This window comes from Peromyscus leucopus, chromosome 6 (genome assembly GCF_004664715.2).
Source record: "Peromyscus leucopus breed LL Stock chromosome 6, UCI_PerLeu_2.1, whole genome shotgun sequence".
Lineage (NCBI taxonomy): Eukaryota > Metazoa > Chordata > Mammalia > Rodentia > Cricetidae > Peromyscus > Peromyscus leucopus.
Window position 1 is genome coordinate 65,725,002 of NC_051068.1, and position 16,804 is coordinate 65,741,805.

General features: G+C 45.3%; 1 protein-coding gene across 1 annotated transcript in view; it reads left to right on the plus strand.

Moving 5' to 3' along the window:
* Window positions 1–12,294, plus strand: part of LOC114683336 (Fc receptor-like protein 5) — a 31,532-nt gene extending 19,238 nt beyond the window's left edge. Inside the window, 6 exon segments of the mRNA XM_037206741.1 lie at window positions 1,112–1,225; window positions 1,845–1,872; window positions 3,233–3,315; window positions 3,508–3,570; window positions 3,918–3,989; window positions 10,852–12,294. Of these exon segments, the coding sequence (XP_037062636.1) occupies window positions 1,112–1,225; window positions 1,845–1,872; window positions 3,233–3,315; window positions 3,508–3,570; window positions 3,918–3,964 (335 nt within the window). The 3' untranslated portion in view covers window positions 3,965–3,989; window positions 10,852–12,294.
* Window positions 12,295–16,804: the final 4,510 nt, after the last annotated feature.

Here is a 16,804-nt window from a genome sequence, read left to right on the forward strand (position 1 = left end):
ACTGCCGCCACCTGGCGTATTTTTAATTTTTTAGATATTGTGAAACTGCCATTTAAAAAAATGCCTTCAGTTTGCATTGCCACAACTTCATCATATTATCAATCTGTTTAAGCATGAAAGGAATAATAGTTTATAGCTGGGTCTAATTGTACATTTAATTAACTATGAAGATGACTCTTTTATATATTTGTTGACAGATATTTTCAGTGATTCATATAACACTATTCACTTTTCTATTGAATATTTTTGTACATGAAAATCTCCTTGTGGGTCAAAGTAATTAGCTTTTAAATGCATCAAATGTTTTTATCTATTTTATTTGCTTATAATACCATTTGTCCCTTGTAAGGATAACACATATGTTAGAAGCAGATGCTTCTACTGAAGTTTTATTTTAACTCAGTTCCAATGTCCTGCCCTATCCTCACACTCAGGGTCCCTGGGGCCCAGGCTGTGGTGGGTGATATGGTGAGGCTCTGTGAGGCTTTTCTCCAATCCTGTGCCAATGTTATCACAAAAAATGTCACCCTGGGGAACATCTCCACTCCCTCTGGTGGAGGGGTGTCTGCCAACATCTCTCTGACTGCAGAACATTCTAGAAACTTCTTCTGTGAGGCTGACAATGGCCTAAGGGCCCCAGCACAGTAAGAAAGTGACTTTTTTTATTTAATCCCTGGTAAATTTCTTATGCTCAAACCAGAGGGGCCAGAATATATGCTTTAACACACAGAGCTCATGATGGCTGATCAGGAAAGTGCTTCTCAAAGACAGGTAAGTACCTTGAGCTCACGGCTCTCCAAACCGTTGTGTTCTGTGGTTCTGTGGTTCTTAATTGGTGCAGGGGAGCCAGGCTTTACAGGGCATCTCGGAATTTACAGCTCATCAGGCGGCTGCCTCCTCTCTCCAACCAATCTATCTTGACTCTCGGCCTTTCCTTGGGCACAAGGATGAGGCATCGAGACACACTTCCCCACAAACAAAGCCATCTCTACTGTGCCACATCAATCACTATCAAGCCTCAGGACTTCTGGTTACAGAGCTTCCTCACCTCATGCCAAAAACCCTGCACACCTCTTCCTGACCTTATGCCTGGGTATCCTCTGCCCCCCAGACACGACCAAGAACAGAAGTGTTACTGTGGCTGCTGGAATCGCTGGCGGACTGCTCATCGTGGCTGGCGCAGCTGCTGGAGTACTGTTTTATCTCTGGTTCTCTAGAAAAGCAGGTGGGTGGCTCCCTAAGCATGCCCTTCCCATCTCTGTTCCTGCATGCTCACACTGACCATGTGACTATCCCTAGGCTCTCATGAGTGCCTCCTCCTCCATCACATGATCCCCTACCTTTCCCTCTGGGTCCTTCAGAAGTCCTGTTTACCAAATACGAAGTTGCACCAACAGCCACATCGAGAGCAACATGCCTTGATGAGATGCTGTCTGTCTAACCTCTGACAGGGCAGAGGCTCTCCTCTGGGTATTCATAAGATTTCCCAAGGAATGAGAAGAAGAAAACTCTAAGAGGTGGGAATCAAACAGAACCCAAATAAGATTTGGTCACTTACTGATTTTTAAAATGTATAGCATTTTTATTAATGATCAAATCTATTTTCCTGTCTGAGGCTATTAAACTATCTATAGTCATTAAAGATCACTGTCATTTAAAACCTAGGTTAATGGAGTATGGGTTGAGAAGGCTCTTTTCACTTGAGGCCAGGGTAAAAAAAAACTTCAGCAGTTTTTACTCCTCTTGGCATAGCAAGGATTCAGATCTCAGTAACAGAAGTTCCTGGCAGTCTCTGTGGGCGCCCAAGGTCCCCTCTTCCTGAAACACAATGTCTTCCTTTACAGGGGAAAAGCCTGCCTTTGATGACTCCGGGTAAGAACTTGGCCTTACTTCTGGAAGTAATGAAACACCCATAGGACAGAAAAATTAAATCGAATCTTATTATCACTGAGAGCACAATCTCTACCTGTGCGGCCGAGGCGGGCTGTACCCAGCTGACGCTGCCCCTGCCTTGGGGTGTCTCCAGCCGATTCCCAGAACCTCCGCCTTCGCTACAGACAGCTAAGCCTCCTTCTCACATCAAGTGGTGAATGTCTCTCATGCATTAACTCACCTCCTTATAACCACTGCTGTTAGCTTGGCTGTCGGAATTGACCACTGTGGCAGTTAACAGGGAAGCGGAGGCTCCCTCTGGGAGTTCTTATTCTCATTAAGAGAAGAATTTAGAAACGGGTTCAGAAGGAAGCTCAACAGCAAGTTTATAAGAATTTAAGAGAAAAACATAAACAAGTTAGGTGAAAATCCTGGTAGCACCAATGAGGAAAGATGGAGAAAAAGTCAAGCCTTTTAAGTTGAGAAGCATGGAATAGAAATTGTGTATTTAAAAAAAAGAAAGAAAGAAAGAAAGAAATATCACACCCAAGAATGGAATTAGGCCAGTGGTCTGAGAAGAGAGTCCAAGAGACAGCCGAGCATGTGGTAGACAGTCTCTTTAACCCCATTTGTACGTCCTGGGCTGTGTTCCACACACGTTCTCTTCCGTTTGTTAGATGATGCCTTCCGGTCCTCCTCTGCACACTTGGCTTCTTTCACGTTAACATGGAAGTGCTTTTTGAGTTCCTTTTCTCCTGCCACATAGACATTGAATCCATCCATATCGGAGATGACGTAGCTTAATTAGCCTAGAAATCCCTGGGCGTGGCCAGCCTGATCAAAATCCTTCCCATTGACAGCCAAGAAGACGGAGCCACAGACCTCACCCACCTCGAGAAGTCACTCTGTCAACAAGTAGTGTCTGTGAGGACGTGACCACCGTCTTGTATCCCAAAGGCTTGCTTTAAGAGTCATCCCAAGACAGTTTACAAACTGTCATTGGGCCTCCCATGGAGACCATGTTCAGACCACCAGAGTTCCTTGGGGCCTATCTGATCTTTGTTTCTCTGAGACTGATATCTCTGAGAAGGGTCTCAGGGCTGGTTTAAGTCTTGGCTCTTACCCTTTCTAGTTTAGTGGTGTTGGCAAGCCACTTAGCTTTATAGAACACCCCTTGCTTACACATATAGAATGGGAACAAAGCAGAACTAAATGTTTCTAAGCATTAGCATGGCACCTCTTGCATACCATGTGGCCATAAACCTAGAAAAAGGAATAATATTGACTGAAAACTCCTTAAAAGGAATGGTCATCCCCTCTCTCACTTCCTGGAAAACATCAGTGTTTCTATATCTTACAGGGACCCTTCCTATCCAGAAACCCAGGAGCCCACCTATTACAACGTACCAGCCTGTATAGAACTACAACCAGTATACAGCAACGGTGAGGACAAGGGCCCTCCAGTCTCTGATTTGGCAGAAATCACAGGGTGCATATTAGAACAGGATCAGAAAGATGGTAAAGCCTGGGGGGCTATAATCCTTCCAGAGAACAAGCTGGCCCAGGGAGCGGGGAAGTAGCTGAGAAAAGAGGCAGGCGCCTTATCCTCTGAGACTTTACCTTCTTCCTAAACAGACCCTAAGGAAGAAGTGATTTACACAGAAGTTCGGAGAACCCAACAGAATTGTAATCATGCAGGTAAAATCTGGGGGAGTCTTGATCCTTTACTATTGCTCAGCCTCCACCTCCTCAGCAGGGCTGGGCCAGCCAGGCACAGGGCCTCTCCTCACCAGGATGCTAGGATTCCTTAACCTGCATCTACATTGTTGGGAGCTAATCCAAAGCTACCGTACAGTACTGCCTTTCCCATCGCCCATGCGTGAGCTCAGGATAACCGAGTTATAAAAACCATCATGTAGTCCCCTCTGAGCTTCTGTGTCAGAACCTACAAGGTGGAGAGGACGGCCATCCCTGCTTTCCTAGTTTGGGCAGCTAAAACAAAGCACTGTAGATTGGGCAGCTGAAATAACAAATATTTGTTACAGTTCAGAAGACTGAAAACCGAACACCAAGGTGCCAGATGGCTGAATGAAAAATGAGGACATGTCTGCTCCAAGGTATGGGTGAAGAGAGAGAGGGAACAGCCAGAGGCATCTGGAAGAGTCTAGACTGAACATGGCCAACAGACTGAACTGGGCCATGGGGAGGGGTGGACATTGGGGAAGGACAATTCCCACCCAGAGAGATCCAGGAGCAGAGCCAGTCAGGAGCCAAGAGGGCACATCGCCAAAATAGCTGGGTAATATAAGAGAAAAGAGAAGCCAGGTGAAGGGAAGCAAAACCCAGGGGCTGGGTAGGGGTTGACTATGCCAGCCAGGAGGACGCTATAACAGGAACTTGTAAGTAGGGACTAAGGGAGACTGGCAGCCAGAGTCCACTTTGATACATTAAATAGGCACCTCAGTCAGCCGTTTGTCCTGAGTGGTTTTTTTTTTTTTTTTTTTTTTTTTTTGAAACTTAACATTCCAGCTTTTTGTTGATGATAAGGGGTGACATCATCTCTTCTATAACTACTTCATGCTGTGAAACAGGGGTGTCATTGTTGGGACCCAGGAAGGCTGGAATGTTGGTCAGAGCCAGGAAGGAAGAGAGGCATGAAGGCTGGGAGACAGCTGTTTCTCCCCTACACCCCCTTGCTTGTTACCCAGGTTCTGAGGGACCACCTGGGGCCAGTGAAGTGCAGGCTGCTTTGGAACAGTCTAGGATGCAGGTTCCAAGGAACATCTGGGGCTGCAGTAACCAGGGAGTTTTGGAACAGTCTGCACTCTTCAGCTGATTGGAAATCTGCTAGGACAGGTATAGGCTAGGGACCAAAGGTAAAGTTAAGGACCTTAGGGGAAAATTTTTATCTTGGGTGTACACTTGAAACGTCTAGACTCTAGTCCTGGTAATTGAAGAAGGGGAGGAACCCCAAGACCAAGGAAATGGGGAGCCCACCCTCAGGTGTAGGCAGTAGGTGGGGAAATAGTCTGTTGATGAAAAGGAGTACTTATCTGGAGTCCATAACCTTTGACCTGTAATAAGAATATTTTCAGTTTACAAAAAGATAAAAGTTTTAGATATGTTAGCATTCCCACTGTTTGTAATCTGTTCTGAAATTTACATTGTAGAAAAAGCAGTAGACTCACACCTTTGAGTCAGAGTAAAAGTTTGGGGACCCAGAGATATGATTCTGGGCTAAAAGCATTAACATTTTTCCTCTATATGCAGGAACCTGGATATATAGATTGGACAGGAGATGTTTTTAGCATGATTGAGAAGCACTTTTCAGTCTATAGTTAGAAGACAGCCAAAGGAAACTTAAATTTGAGCTTTGTGACTATGGTAATAGTAGCAGTGCTTTACCATGGCCTAGATTAACATTGTATCCGAACTCCACTGGTCAATGTTAAACCTCTGGACTTTAGAAGTCTTAGTGCAACAATAGCACAGAGAGGGAAAGAAATCGGAAACATCTGTCATTACTTTAAATCGCTTTCTCGTGCCTTTATAATTTGGACTTATACACCTTAAATTACTTTCTTAGACCCTCACAACTTAAGCTTTTACATCCTCACACCTTGCATTTTCATATCCTAAATTACTTCCTTAGACCCTCACAATTTACATAAACTTTGAACTTTTTCTTTTCACCTAATCGATTTACCATGAGACACAAGTGGTTGGTTCCTGAGAGCAGTTGTTGCAAAGCAAGTTCCTTTAAGTAAAGAAATAGTTAAAAGTTACACTGAAACCTGTTGTGAGTGTATCTCTACCAGTGTGAGGTCTGCCAGCAAGGTAAAGTGTGTCTGTGCCTGCCTTTCTCAGCAGGAAACCTAGTAGCTCCAGAAACAAGTGAGGTCTGTTGCCTAATTTTATATATGAAATGAATTGAACAGGCAGCTGCAGCCTTATGGGGAGGAGCTGGGTGCCTGTCGCTGTTAACATAAAGCTACAGTTAGCCATCAATACCATCAGAGATCCGAAAAGGATAAATTATAGCAGGAAATACAGTCCAAATGGTTTGTGTATCAAGTAAAATGACAGAGACTTACTGTTACCTGGATGGTTATCCTAGGCTCCTGTGGTGTTGTCTTTGCTGGGGGTAGAAGTAGTTGGTCTTTGGCTGTCACACAGGACAGACAACATTACATATTTGACTGCTGCATCGAACAGCATTGGCCTTTGGCTGCCAGACCCAGAAAGTCTGAGAGATTTTTCTGTGAAGGAATTTGGAAAAACTGACCTACTTTGGCAAGGCAGAGTAAAGCAGTCAACCAAACCAACCCAACAGTGTCCACAGTTCAGGCAGAGCCCTGGCAGCAGACAAGGCATGGGGCAGTTTTTCCAAGTGGTTAGAGCTACACCAATCCAGGTGAAGTCATCTGTGCCCCTTCACCTTCTTTGGAGACCTAGGAGCTGGCATTTCTGTCCATCATCGGGAAGATTTTTCTATTAAACAGTTTAAATGCCATATTCAACAGATCTCTGAGGAGTTTGAGGACCATTATTTATTAAGGATACCTGAGCTAAACAAAATTTATGTGTTTTTAGTTACTAGTTTTAGGCTTAACCTTGAAAACAAATACAGGATACTAAATAAAGTTTGTCCTTGTAAATGAATTACATTTATACTTAGCATAGCTTATGAGCATTGTGCATTAAGGAGTACATTAAATTTTTGATCATTTATAAGATGACTGAGCATTAACTTGCACATCTTAATTACCTTTAACAGTTTACAAGTTAATGGCCTTATAAGATCAGGATTTCACAGCTTTATCTCTGTTAAGTCTGAGCCTTAGAAATTTGTGTTGAAGATTTAATTGAAGATCTTTTAGCAACAAATAAAACCTTAAGCCATAAATGTAGTCCATTAAGAGACTGGAAACTTTACAAAACCGAAATCTTTTTTTTTTTTTTTTCATCCTTTCATAGTGCACCATTACAGAATATCACGGTTTCTTGTATGACTCAGTTGATCCAAAGAGCTAAAGCTTAGAAATGTTAGCAAAGACAGGCTAGACACAAATCTTCAAGTCAGTTACTGACTATTAACCTGAGTAGACCTTAGGAATCTATAAACCTTATTTATCAAACAAATGTTGTTCCTTATTTAAAATTTTTCAGAAGCCTAGTGCTGAGCAGTTAGCAAAGACATAAGTGGCTAGACATACATCTCTAAGTCAATTTCTGTTAACCTGAATAGACCTGTAAGAATTGATTTAGGAATAACCTTAGGAATTTATTATCACATAAAAATACATCCTAATCCAAAATATTTTGGAGACCTGCTGTTGCCTCCTCAGTCTAAAAGGGAGATACAATGATAAATGGAGATCTGTAGGACTGAGAAGTTTTATAATTGCTGCTTTATGCCATGTGGTCATCTAAATCAAGATGGCGGTAAAGTTACATTGTATGTACTTTTTTTTTAACCTTAGTAAAGATGGCTACCAGCCACATGGTTGCTATTTTAAAACATCTATTTTCTAGTAGATCTATTTTTTTAAACAAATGTTGAATCCTAGTTACATATACAGAATATTCTAAACAAGAATTCAGTCACATATATAGTATGTTATAGCAAAATGAGATTACCCAGGTATAGTTTTTTATTTTAAACTATAAACCTTTTGTTACAAGTTTTAAGCTAAAATTGTGTAACAGATTTTTAACCATACCCAATGAACTTACAAATCCTGAGATAGTTTACAGCATAGTCTTAAGAGGGTTTTGTTTTTGTTTGGGGGGGGGGTTGTTTGCTTATTTATTTTTGTTTTTGTTTTTTCAGAGCAGAGAAATAATAAAGATAAAGGTGTTTTAAGAGTGGAAAGTAGAAAAATCTTAGAGATAAGAGACTTTTGGAAGTGTAGAGCAGAGAAAGTTCAGGTTTAAGAGATTTGGGGATCATTTGTTTGTGTAACTACGGTAGAAGCTGCTACCATAGGAGAGAATTGAAAATCGAGTGTGCCATCTTCAGCCACTGACTGAGCTGTACTGAGGCCTTGCCATCTGAAGCAAGACAGTGAGGTTTTAATAAAATCTCTGAGTCTGGGGAGGAAAAGAAAAAGGGTCATACGAGGCCCAGGAGGGTGAAAAGAAGCTGTGGGACTTTCAGGAGGGGGCTGAGAGAGAAGAGACAGAGTCACAGAGGCCCGGAGGGGCTTGAGGAAGAAGCCACAGGACTGTAGCTCCTGGGGGGCTGAGGGGGGAGGCGCTAGGAAGCTCTGAGAGAGAGGGGATGAGGAAAGTGTCACAGGCCCAGGAGGGCATGGAGAAGCTGCAGAGTGGGGAGGCAAGAAAACTCCAGGAAGGAGCTGAGGACAAAGGGAGCAGAGAAGGATTAAGTGTTGTGGTGACAAACAAGAATTACAGTGTGGAGCATCCTCAAGTGGACTGAGAGAACTGTCCCAAATCACAGAGAAGAGGCATCCCTTTTCCACATGATAGGGGCCCAGTTGGGCAAGAGGAGCATCCTGGTGCACCTGGGTGGTTTTTGCTGCAATTAAAAAAGGCAGACAGCTCCGGGGTGACACTTAACCAGTTGAGGAGGAGAGGAGAAAGCAGCTGAAGAGGCAGACTGGAAGAGGCGTTGGGGAAAAGGGAGTGGGTAACTGCCTTTGGTAGAGAGATGCCCACATGGGTGTGGCGGGCCACAGAGATGAAGAGATACGCCCAGGTACGGCGTAGAAGGCTCCAGGAGCCAGAGGACAAGGGTCCAGGAGGCATAGCAGGTACAGGAGCCAGAGACACTGACTGAGTCGGCAGAGGAGGCAGATGGGAAGAGCAGGTGGAGGGGAGAAGCAGCCGAAGAGGCGGACTCCAGAATTGGAGTCAAATTTGGGGGGGTGGCAGCAGAAACAACTGATCCGTACAGACCCGAGACGAGTCACATCAACAACTTGGTTCGGAAAGGCCGAGTCCCTTGGAACTCATATACGCCGCTCTGGTTTCAGCACCAGATGAGTGAAAAACAAGGACACGACTCCTCCCGGGTGTGGTTGAGGAGGAGGTTTTTATTGTAGATATGAGGGAGAGAACAGCCAGAGGCATCTGGAAGATTCCAGACTTGACGTGGCCAGCAGACTGAACCTGGCCGTGAGAGGAGAGAGGGGAGAGCGAGAGCGGAGGGGGTATGCAGACCAAGAGATCCAGGAGCAGGGCCAGCCAGGAGCCAGGAGGGCGCATTGCCAAAATGGCTGGGTTATATAGGAGAAAAGAGAAGCTGGCGGCAGGGAAGCAAGGCTCAGGGGCGGGAGAGGGTAGGGGTGGGATTTGCCAGCCAGGAAGACTGTGAGTTGTGAGCAGAGACTCAGGGAGACGGCTCCTGGAGTCTGCTTTGAGATGTTAGACACCTCAGTTAGCTATTGGTCCCAGGTTTCCTTGAGACCTAACAATGGCCAGGTTTTCTTTTCTTTTTCCTTTTTTCTCTATTATTCACTTGTATTCAATCGTTTAAACATACCTTCTTTTTAAAGTGTTGTATTAAATACACACACGTGTATGATGCCTTTGGATCCAGAGCCCCTGCTCCCTCCCCTCCGGTCCCTCCTCTAGCCCCCTCTTTCACTTGCTGTCTTCTTCTTTTTAATCATCAATTGCCAATCGCCATGTTGAGGGGTTTTGTTTTTGTTTTCATGGGCTCTCTCTACATAGACTTGGCTTGCCTAGAACTTGCTATATTTACGAGGCGGGCCTCAAACCACTGATATCCACCTGCCTCTGCCTCTTGAGAGCTGGGATCAAGGGTTCAGCATTTTACCTGGTCTGTGTCTGTACAATGTCTGTCACCTTCCCGTGTGGACAGCGTCTTTGTTCTCCCCCACGGTCTTCATTGTATGTGCTGTAGTCATTCACTCAGTGTAGTCCTAAGGGGGAAAGTGTGTATTTACTTACAGACCTTAGAAATGAACCCAGCACACGGAAACTGCTCAGGGGGTGCTACTGTTACGTTGCCCGAGCAGCCAGCCTTCCTGAAACTGTACTGAATTTGGCCCCGGAAACATCCTTTTTGGTGATCTACTAATTATATGACCTCGGGACAGTAATTTAAGGTCTTTATGTCTCAGTTTTACCACCTACAAAGTGGGGACAATAATGCTTTCCTCAAAGGGGGTTGTAAGGTTAAGTGATCTCATAGGCATTAAAGGAGTATTGCAGAACAGATATTAGATGCAAAGTGTGTTTGACTTTGTACAAAAGCTGGAACCCCAGAACGAGAAACCCAGTGGATAAAACCACACAGCAGTTTTTATAAAGTAGACTTAAGAAGAGCCTGCTCAAGGACTTGGTCCTCCCCATTTCTTGTCCTGGTAGAAAGCAAGCTAGGCTCCCTCACTGGAGTCACTTGCAGGAGTGGAGGTTTATGGGTGGTATAGCGAGACTGCCAGCCTGCAGCCATTGCCACAGCTGTTCTACACTCCCCTGTTGGACATCTGCTTCCTCAGGTCACACTTCTCCCCCTGGAACTATACTGCGCGAATGACTACAGCACATATAAGGAAGACAGTGGGAGAGAACAAAGACGCCCTCCACACGGGAAGATGTGCGACATTGTACGGATATATACACGGAATGAGCACACTGACGTGTAAACACACACATCTTCACAGTAACCCTATACGTAGATAGTAAGATGGCTCCCATCATACAGATGGCAGACGGAGGCCAGAGAAGCTGAGCGATGTGCCCCTGGCCACAGTGGTACCAAGCAGACCCAGGGCCTCTTCACAGTGTATGGCGCAAATCTAAAATTGAACAACTCACGGGATAGAAAACAAGTTTCCTTCCCTCAACAGACCTTGGCAGCATGATGAGGCGCTGTTAAGGAGGCTGGTCAGGAAAAGGAGGGAGGGTGGAGGGTGACCTCACTGAACAGAACACTGAGACACCCCCACAAGTGGCACCCACATTTTAATTCTCCTTTTCTTTCTACAGTGGCCTCTGAATTCAGGGTCTCCACAAATCCAGTGAGTCTTCTGATGGCTGTGGCTTCTCCTGTGGGCTGCCGGCTCTGCCCTTACCCCGATGCTGTGTCCTCCAGGGGTCTCCTGTTATCTACTCTCAGGGGATGCTGGCAAGCACCCTAGCTGCTGGCTGCAGAAGCTACCCTCCTCAGAACCTCACAGATGAGTCCACAAATCTCCCAGCTCCTGCCTCAACTAGTGTACCCCAGCACTCTCCTTGGGGGGAGGGTACACTGCAGTGAGCCTTAAATGCATCCAGAAGTCTTTGCACCAAGTGGCCAGGACTTGGGGCCCTACTTGGCTCTCATCCATCCCCAGACTAAGTGCTGCACAGGGTGTCTTTTTAATCTAATGATAAGCTGCTCTTGACCTAGGGAAAGTCATCTCTCCTGCTTCCTCAGTGAGCTTCAGTTTCCATGGCTGCTGCTGCCTCTCGATTTGGACTGCTCGACTGTAGCTGGAAGCCATGCTCTGGAGATGCATGGCGTCACCCCGGTGGCCCTCTGTGCTGCTCTGCCAAATGGGAAGCACCCACTCTTTGGACAATGGACTCATGATGAACTCCTTACAGCAGAGCTGCATTTTGCAAACTTTTAATTGTCTGGAACTTAAGGTCCGCACCTGATATTAGTGTAACTCCTTTCCTGCACAACAGCTAACCACCCAAGTCAAGTGAATACCCCATACCCCAGGCCTTTCCTAACCCGGCAAAAGGAACCCCGCAAAGTCAAGATCAGGAGCACCGAGGACTGGATAATGCGTCTTTGACTGTAGAAAGTACTGTGTAATCATGAATGAACAAGGAGGAAGAAAGCAGCATTGGATTCTACATGCCTCCCAAGAAACTCAGAAGCACGCTGCTCTTTCTTTCCCCTGAGGGGGAATGAGGGAAAATCCTGTTCACCAAGAGTTAGGGCTCCAGATCTCCATGTGCTCATGATCACCCGAGAACCTTCTGGACATGCAGGTGCTCACTATCTGGGCCTAGGGAGAGCCCAAGATTCTGCATCTCTAATAAGCTTCCAGGTGGTGCCGATCCTTTAGTGCAGGGATCACACTGAGAGCTGAGGTCCCACAGGTCTTGGCAGAGACTATTGAAGCAGATCTGGCTACTCCCTGCCAAACTCCACAGGACATGTTCACAAGGATCACACTCAATGCCCTTGCACCATCCTTTGGCCAAAAGCACTGTGGTGGTTGGAATAAGAATGACCCCAATAGGCTCATACATGTGAATGCTTGGTCATCAGGGAGTGGCACTACTTGAGTGGGATCCTAGGAGGTGTGGCCTTTATTGGAGGAAGGATGTCACCAGGAGTGGGTTTGGGAGTTTCCAAAGCTCAAGCCATGCCCAGTGAGTTTCTCCTTCTGCTGCTGGATATGGAACTCTCAGCTACTCCACCAGCACCATGTCTACCATGCTCCCTGCATGCTCCCTGCCATGAGGATGATGGACTAAACCTCTGAAACTGTAAGCCAGCCCCAATTAAATGCTTTCCCTCTCAGGAGTTGCTGTGGTCCTGGTGTCTTCACAGCAATAGAGTACTGACTAAGACAAGCACCCTCAGAGAACTCTGAGATATCTTGGGTTTTGCCAGCTACCGTGGCAGGGAAAGGAGACCGACGCCATCTTTGTTTCTCCTCATACTCTGAACAATTTGTGAATAAATATGCCCTCTACATTCTGATTGCGCTCTCCATTCCTGAAGTGTTGTTCTCCTTTCATTGCCGTCATACTTTCTCTCGACCTCTGACCTTGTTGATCATTGTTCTGGCCATTTTTATCTAAAAAAGCAGACACCAAAAAAATGTGGGTTTATAGGAAAAGAGGAGAAGACAGGGAGATGGGAAGAAAGATGTAAGGCCCATGCTCCGATTCCAGGAAAGGAAGGGGGTCACAGTAGCCTAGGAGGTTAAAGAGATTTTGAAGACATGTAGACAGATAAAACATAACATTATTCACTTCAAGCAAAGGCTTCTAGACAGGCAGCTACCCATAGGCACCCAGGCACAGGCAGGCACACATGGGCTACACACAGCAGGTGGCACACAGGACTCGTGGTGGTAAGCACCGAGGCTTACCAACAAACACGTAAGCTTACTGTCAAAGGTGGAAGCTGAGGTCTCCGGTGTCTAACCACAGGTCATTTTTACACAGAATCCATACAAAAGTGGCACTCTGACCTGAATAGTTATAACAACAAATTGCATCACTGTTTACTTTGGGGGTTCCCAGAATGTCCAGAGTCAGCCATATTTTGGCTGATTCATACTATATATCCATATCACCACCATGTTGTCTAAACAGAAGCTAATGGCCTCCATTCCCTACAAAAGGTAGAGAAGAGAAGGAGGAAGGAATCTATGAAGAGCGACAAGTCACGTGATCTATAGTCAACAAATTAAAGGTTGTTTGTTTGTTTGTTTGTTTGTTTTGAGATAGGGTCTCACTATGTAGCTCTGGGTGTCCTGGAATTCACTAGGTAGACCAGACTGGCCTTGAACTCACAGAGATCTGCCTGCCTTTGCCTCCCAGGTGCTAGGATGCCACCCTGCCCAGTGCATGGGTGTGGACTTCCTTTGTTAGAGTCTTATGGACAAAAAAAGTTGGGGCAAAAGAGAAAATGTGGAGGCAGGCTGGGCCTGGAGGTTGGAGACGGCATGGTGGACGAAGTCAAGTGGACAGAGGGGACTGGGCTGGTGTCCAGGACGTGCTTCCTGTTCCCATCGGGAGCTTGTGAGTAGATACATCTGGGTGGGAAGGTTGGATATGGCATGGTAGAGTCCTGTGGTTTGGGGGACAGGTAAGGACAGGATCCTACCCCAAGCCTAGAGCTCCTTTGCAATGAAGACGTGGAAAACCAGATTAGGCTGGTATACTGGTTGAAAGACCAAAGCTAAATCTTCTGGATCGTGGAAAAGGTATGAATAGGGATGTGGTGGTCTGAATGAAAATGGTCCCCATAGACTCATAGGGAGTGGCATCTTTGGAAGTGTGGCCTTATTGGAGTAGGTGTGGTTTTTTGGAGGAGAACATGGGAAGTCTGGGTACATAGTAGGGTTGTGGAGGAAGCCCAGAATTGATCTATGCATGGTTTCAGGTAGAACAAGTCCTGACGGAAGCCTAGGTGTTGGCTGCAATGCAGGCACGAGTCTCTGGTCTTTCATTTTCCTTTTTCAATCTTTCAGGCCCAATGCCTTGAAAACAGTTTTGTTTGTAACTAGAGTTCAAGACCTGAAACATGGCCCCTGTTCAACATACCAGAGTCAGCCACTTACCCAAAAGAAAGCAAATAAAACAGCTATTTGGAGAAGGCACAAAGCTCTGCAGCCTGCCTTCATGGTGCTGGCATGAGTTTTAACTTTAAAGAGAGAAAGAATTGAGGCAGGGATGAGAAGCATGCATAAGTAAGCCATCTTGGCCAAAGTGTGTTCCAGTTGCTCATTCTCTAGGTTCTGATTCACCAATGTGTCCTAAAAAAAAAAGTCCTTATGGCTCAAGGGAGCAATCTTGTCCCCCATGAGATGATTGCTCCTATTTGGGCAATCTCATCATGAGGTGTTATGGAATATTAATCTAAGATGTGCTATATCTTTTATGCTGTGGAATATTTGCTTAGTGATGCAAAGATGTGTTGAATTCTTTTATGGTGCATTTGTTTAACTCTGTGAAGCTGTGTTACTTTGCCTGTCTAAAACACCTGATGGCCTAATAAAGAGCTGAATAGCCAATAATGAGGCAGGAGAGAGAAATAGGTGGGCCTGGCAGGCAGAGAGGATAAATAGGAGGAGGAGAGAGAGAGAGAGCAAGAAAGGGAGGACACCAGGGGTCAGCCACTGAGCCACACAGCCAGTCAGGGAGTAAGAAGGAAAGAAAGAGATATAGAATAAAGAAAAGTAAAAGCCCGGAGGCAAAAAGGTAGATGGAATAATGTAAGTTAGCAAAGCTGGCTAGAAACAAGCCAAGCTAAGGCCAGGCATTCATAAAAGTAAGAATAAGTTTTTACTTATTTATTTTTTGTTTACTTATTTAATATAAGTTATTACTGTATTTATTTGGGAGCTGAGTGGCAGGCCCCCAAAGAGCAAAAAGTAAAAAAAAAAAAAAAAAAAAAAAAAGAAAAAAAAAAGCTACAATGGGGTGATCTCTTGCAGATTCTGCTGTTCCTGGAATCCCAGATGTATACAGATTTTGGATCTTGATGGGGGTGTAAACAGGGCATTGTAAAAGTTGACAGCAAGATGATTTGATGGCTCTTATCTTTGCTCCTTCAGTCTTGAGGTGATTCTCCAGCCTCAGCCTCCATGTCTAGAATTATAGCTATGCATCTCATCTCCTGCCTGCTCAGACAGATGATCTTGGGTAATCAGCACAGCTCTGTGCAGAGTTAAGCACAGAGTCTGGCCCAAAGTTTAAAGCAGAGGGAAAAAGACCAGTGCAAAATGGAGGCAGGAACGTCAGGCTTTCACTCAGCTCTGGGGGGCCTCACAGGCCTGAGTGAGGAGCCAGTGCTTTCCATCAAGAGTGATTTCTAAGTGTCTATTATAGACTCCCTTTAATACATTTCTCCTGCTAAACAGCATCCAGAAATGGAAAACTCTCCGTTTTGTCACCAAAGCTATCTATTTAAAATGAGGCCAAAAAGCTCTGTTCATTCAACAGTTCCTATTTCACAAATGTGCACCATACAGTCCACTAAAATGCATGAAATTCACTGAAAGTTCATAATTGGCTGGGCTTTTTTTTTTTTTTTTTTAATATAACAGTCAAAGCCTTCATGACCGTTCAGTTCATGAGATCTTACTGTTTTGTTTCCTTTATTTTTCCATGAGTGGGAACAATGAAGGGCGACGGTCGAGGGAAAGAGAGTGGGAGATCCCAGCTGGATCAAGAAAAGAGAGGGAGAACAAGGAATGGGAGACCATGGTAAATGAAGACCACATGAGAAGGGGAGGAAGCAGAGAGCTAGGGAGGCCCACGGAGATCCACAAAGATACCCCCGCAAAAGACTGCTGGCAGTGGTCGAGAGACGGCAGGAACTGACCTACTCTGGTGATGGGATGGCCAGACACCCTGATAGTTGTGCCATAAACCCCATCCAAGGACTGAGGAATCTGGATGCAGACATCCACGGCTGGGCCCTTGGTGGAGCACTGGGAGTCTAATTAGTGAGATAGAAGAGGGTTTAAATGAGCGAGAATTGTTGAAGCCAAGGTTGGATAAAGCACAGGGACAAATAACCAAATGAATGGAAGCACAGGATCTATGAACCAAAGGCTGAGGGGCCCCCAACTGGATCAGGCCCCCTGAATGGGTGAGACAGTCATTTGGCTTGATCTGTTTGGGAGGCAGCTGTGCGTTGGTGCCGGGTCCTGGGCTCGTTGCATGAGTTGGATGTTTGAATCCTGGGACTTATGCAGGGACACTTGGCTCGGTCTGGGAGGGGGGGAATGGACCTGCCTGGACTGAGTCTACCAGGTATTTTTCAATCTTCATGCGAGCGTGTATCGTAGGTTGAGCGTTTCCCCCATCCTGTGACTCAGTGCTTCCCTCTCTAGTCAGTCCCCTTTGTTCCCCAGACAGTTTCACTTCCACTTCCATGACACATATAAATGTAATTTATGCATCTCTATAAAATCTAGGGATCACAAATATAGGGATCAAAAAACAGCCATTTTCCAGCCAATGACATCATTTTGTTTTCCTTATGGCTAGAAAAAAACCATTGCGTATAGACACCGCATTTTCTTTATCTGTTCATCTGTTGTTAGATGCCTGGTTTGGTTCCGTAACTTAGCTGTGGTGAGAAGTGCTGCAATAAACACCGGTGGCAAGTCTCTCAAGGATATGTCCATCTGGGTGCCTCCTGGTAAACACCTAGGAGTGATGTAGCTGGATCATATACAAGCCCTACTTTCAGTTT